Source organism: Pyxicephalus adspersus, chromosome 2, assembly GCF_032062135.1.
Source record: "Pyxicephalus adspersus chromosome 2, UCB_Pads_2.0, whole genome shotgun sequence".
In the NCBI taxonomy this organism is placed as follows: domain Eukaryota; kingdom Metazoa; phylum Chordata; class Amphibia; order Anura; family Pyxicephalidae; genus Pyxicephalus; species Pyxicephalus adspersus.
In genome coordinates this window covers 80,608,355-80,613,519 of record NC_092859.1, presented here as the reverse complement: position 1 = coordinate 80,613,519, position 5,165 = coordinate 80,608,355, and the positions used below count along the sequence as shown (strand labels likewise).

The 5,165-nt window shown below is 38.4% G+C and overlaps 1 protein-coding gene across 1 annotated transcript in view; it reads left to right on the top strand.

The window, feature by feature from the left end:
• Positions 1–5,165, top strand: part of PPFIA2 (PTPRF interacting protein alpha 2) — a gene marked incomplete in the record, with an annotated part of 101,759 nt that overhangs the window by 34,426 nt on the left and 62,168 nt on the right. Inside the window, 1 exon segment of the mRNA XM_072399014.1 lies at positions 542–706. Coding sequence (XP_072255115.1) covers positions 542–706 — 165 coding nt within the window.

Sequence of the window (5,165 nt, the reverse complement as noted above, 5' to 3'; positions counted from 1 at the left end):
GGCATGTAATAGTAATTAAATATGTTGCATTTATTCAGGAGAAAACTAATATCTGCTCCCCATTTACCAGACCATCAGTTTAGGCAGATAAACATTTATAACATAAGATTGGCTCTCTATCTGTCTAATAACACTAACAGCAGAGCAGAAAAATCAGTCCCTGAACTAGGAGAGATTTGTACAAAGGGTGTAAAAGGTAAATACAACTTTGACTGGCTATCTACAGCATATTTCACAGATAAAAAAAATTCAGATTTTACTACACCTGTTTCACACATTCTACACCAGAGCCTAAACTGAAGGCCTGATAAGTGGGACTTTTCCAGATAGCTTTTTATCTAGGGGGGGTTCGAATGATGGAAAAGAAAGATTTGTCAGATTTTGACTGAAAGGTTTGCTTTAACTGCTAAGATTTTTTAATCCTTAAATCCTTTTTTTTCTGCTCCCAGATCCATTATACAAGCATGCAGCAAGGTTAGCAGTTCACCTAAACTGACCTTTGAAGCCGCAGTCACTGACTTATTTACCTTCAATCCAACAGCTTTTGTTAGAGCATCTGGAGTGCCTTGTTTCAAGACACGAAAGGTCATTGAGGATGACGGTGGTAAAACGCCAAGCACAGTCCCCCTCAGGTGTTTCCAGTGAAGTTGAAGTTCTTAAAGCTCTGAAATCTCTTTTTGAGCACCACAAAGCTCTAGATGAAAAGGTATGCTATTCATTTAATCATTAGCTTCAAACTGTACTCAATATTTTCCTAAGACTGTTTACTGATGTTTAGCTCTGCGCTATAATGACCAAGATCTTAAACTGCAGTTCTGCAGCTTAATCCCGACTGTAAGATGCAGAGCAGGCTCCTAGTAATTAGGAGCACTATATATAACTGCAGCTTCAGGCTGCTGACAAGCCCATATGAATAATGTTGAATCTGCCAAATATTTAAATACTAGTAGACTGTGTGATTTCAGCTTTCAGATGTCCATTTATATGAACAAAGGATCTTAATCTAGAATGGTAATATTTGATTTGAAACGAATGGTAATAAGTGTAGGCTAATAAACACTTTAGATTGCAGTGCCAGTCAAGTTGATGTTGATGTGTCATGCCATGATTATTGTAAATGGCTTGCTGTGATATAATGGAACAATGTTTTAATAAGTGTGTAGGCTGTTCAGCATATGAGGTTTGTAGCTTAGTCTACAATTTTCTGATAGTATCCTTTTTCATCAGCGTTTAAAGTTTTCCAAAGTAAAATATCAGCAAAGCACGAGTATAAGTAACCAGGTGTTTATGACAAAGTTTAAATTAAACATTCTAAATCAAAGACTATTTGCTTGTTTATGATGACAGGAACCATTTATGTAGATGTACAGTGAATAAAGGAAGTATAGGTGTTCAGCTGTGAGAAAGTAAAGGAAAGGAGAGAGAGATATGGTGGACATGGTTAGCTGCTTTCTGTAGGTGACCCACTCTTCTTGGTCCATTCTTTTCAATACACATGATGACAAAAAAGTGTTCTGTAGCCATCCTGTCTTAAGCATAATGCCAGTTGTTGGGAATAAGTATTGGTGGTTTAGCAATAAATAAAAAGATTCACTTGCAACATTCAAAGCGCTAGAATTCCGAAATGTTTGAGTCAGCTTAAAGACCCTAAAACTGCAGAGATATCAATGAAATATATTTCATACATCTTGAGGATATGCATGTATTTGTTCATGATATGGAGTTGTGTAGTAAAGATTCAGTTCTCTATTGAGATTCCTTTTTTCCCCAAAGTATACTTGGATTGTTTGTGATCCAGCGTGTATTGAAAAATGTAACTTTAAAGAATTTTTGAAATTTGGCTGCACTGTGGGGAGGTAGAAAGGAGATTAAGGTGGAAATTCTTTCTATCAAACGGATACTTCCACATACTTTGGATACTTTGGAATAAAACATACTAACATTAAAAAAAAAATTCTAAATATTGACATGTTCTTGTTTGTTTTTCTTTTTTTTTAAAGAAATGGAAACACTCTTGGCTTTTCTGTCAAGTTGTTTTTATATTATAGATATATAAAGATTGTTTGCTTTATGAATATTGAAAACATTTTCACAGGAACAGATTTTGAGATATACAAAATAAAATAGTGAGGAAGTAGGCAGAGTGAACCTAGCAGAGACAAAGGACATAACGGCACAATGTGATGTCTGAACTTCAATTATGTAGCAAAAAATGGGGCCCTCAAAAACTTTCTTTTGGCTACAGAATGTGCTGCCATTCAAAAGTTTTTCTATTTCTTTTGGAGTTCTAAAGCCAACTCTTTAATGGTGGATCGCATCGAGATTCCCTGGCTGTTCTTCTGTAAGATTCACTCTCTCTTTTTATACTTTTCATTTGGACCTTTAAGCAAGCCCAAATGCCTTTCCAACATCTCCATCTACCTAAGTATTTCGGAGTTGTTGGTGTGCCAGACTCGAGACATTCGAGACAGCAGGTTACCTCAATAACATTGTGGATTGGTGTTGACACTCCGATAGGAAAGCAATCCAAGCTCCCATCATACTCCCCCACTCTTAACTATGTTCTCACTTTTTGTAAATCCTTGATTTGAACCTGTCATATCTATTCTTGGTTCTGACTTTTTGGCACAGCAGGATGTTCCTTGTATCTTTTTATTTCTCATCGGAGTGGCAAACTGTTAACTCCTCATCTGCCTCTTTCTACCTGCACGCTGTTTTTGGCTATACTGCTAAACGTTTTGACTCTCATGCTTCTCTCTGATGACATCTGACCCAACTCAGGTCCTCCTCACAATATTTTTCTATTATCCAATTCGTTCACCAAGATCCTTACTGCTTTTAACCTTATTCCAATTCATACCATTTTAAATACTTATCTCTTTTTGCATGTGGTCTCATGAAACTGCAGATTTGTCTTCAACAAGATCACCTCCATTCACAACCTTTTCTTATCTAATAATACCATTCTGGTCCTCAGTCTTTGACCTTCTGACTCCACTTATGTTGCAGTACTGTTCTATGTAGGCCATCATTTTATACAGACAGCCAGACTTAGTAAAATAACTCTTGGTAGTGTGGGTAATCTTCTTTAACCTATCTGCACATGCCTACCCACTTCTCCACCAGTGCTCTCTACCACTCTTCCATTTTCTCTTTGAAGTAGATGATATTTGTCTTTTTTGGGCTCTTCCCTTCTTAGTTGCTGTTGGCTTTAGCAGTGGTCTACCCTTACCGTTTCCTTCTCCTAAATCCACTGATCATGTCCCCTGTATGGACACACGTTTTGTTGTGTCCACAGCTGTGCGCTACGGTTCCCCCAGGATGTTTAGCTAGCAAGTCTGAGCCTGCGATGGGAGAAATACCAGGTTCTGGCATCATCATGCCACTTTAGGAGAAGTTTCTTCACCTTTGAGGGACACATGGCTCCCTGTGCATGCACGGGATTCGAGAGTATGAGTTTAGTGGTTCTTGAGGTCCGAAAGGTTGTCGGCCACTGGTTTATAGGTCTCCTGACCCAGCCTCCTAGATTCTGGATACCTTTGACTTTGGCTCCTACATATTCTTTCTAAACTTGTCACTGGGGATGTTAACATTGTAATAAATGACTCTAGCAACCTACCCTCCTACTCCCATCCAGCTAAATTGCTATCACCTGCTTCCTTGGTTTATTACAGTTTATGTACAGCCCCACATTTCATTCTGGACATACAATAGATCTCCTCTTCTTTAAACTGTGCAATATCAACAACTCATTACCCCTTTATGACCACCTTTTGGCCATAGCCTTCAACAGTCCCCTCCCAGAAGTAGGCAAAGAGACCCCAGTATGCTAAACCACACCCTGATCTCAGACTCCCCTGCTCTACCTGCTCCCTTTTTCTCTAAAATCATAATTCAATGCCAAGCTTCACCATAATATACCGCACTCTGTCATTGGTTGTGGATAAATTTGTCAGTTCAACCTATTTCTCTCCTCGTTCCACTAACCCCGGGCTATGACACAACAATTTATACAGGATGTCCTTAAAAATATGCCCATGGATCGAATGCAAGTGGAGAAAATTTGACCTCAATACATGGTTAAACTACATCACTTCAACACTGCAGTTACTGTTGCCTAATAAATGTATCTCTCATAACACTAGGCACACTCTCAATAAGGATCCTACCCATGCTCCCTTTTAACACATTTAAGATGCTCCTAGACCTTACACCTCCTGCTTCTACTACTGAATTCTCTGCTCAAGACATAGCCACCTACTTTAGAGATAAAATCAACATAGAAGTATGTTCACTGTACTAATTTATCCCTATTCACCTGTAACTCCTTTATGACTTTTTCAGCCTTGTCACTTTAGGTTGCTTCTCCTATCTCATCCTTTTACCTCCACTATTTCTATCTGTGCTACTCCATTCCACATTCCATGCGCTCTGCCTAATGTTTTTGTCTGTTTCCACTCTTCCGCCACGGCCTCTGCACTGAATCTTTCCTCTACTAAACATGCAATTGTCCTTTGTATACTAAAGGAATACAAAATACTAAAACTACTCCTCCCTACTCTTTACTCACTTCCCTCTTTTATCATATGTCTCCAATATACCTGATGTGCCTGGTTGTCAAAACAATAACTAATTTAGGATAAGGCCAGGGAGAACCAACAAATGTACCTAGCTAAGGAACTATAAACATTACCCCTGGATCCAGTAATAAAGACTAGGTATTTCAATTTGATATATAGAAATTGCAAATTGTTTAACACTTGGTCACAGCATCTTTTCATAGGACAGAGAAGTCCACACACTGAATGTACAAACCAAAGACAAAGCTCACAGATCTCAGTGTAAAAAAAATGTCTAGGGAGGAGGAAACATATTTTTTGGAGAGAATAAGAGACAAAATAAACAGTATGAGATGAAAAAAAGTCCCACGATAGATCTTATATACAGGTGCAGGGTTGTTGTAATTAAGGCAATTTGGAATATTGACGCTGACATTGTAGACGTTGCTTGAGCCCCTGCGGTGAATCAAGAAGTCTAAGAGATTGTGTGTGGAGAATATTTATAACTACATGCAGACCTGGAAAAAGGTTGCCCTGGTCCTGATGATCTTTTCTTCAATCTAGAGATTTCGGTCTTGGCAAGACTTGGCAAATTTCCAAAAAAAT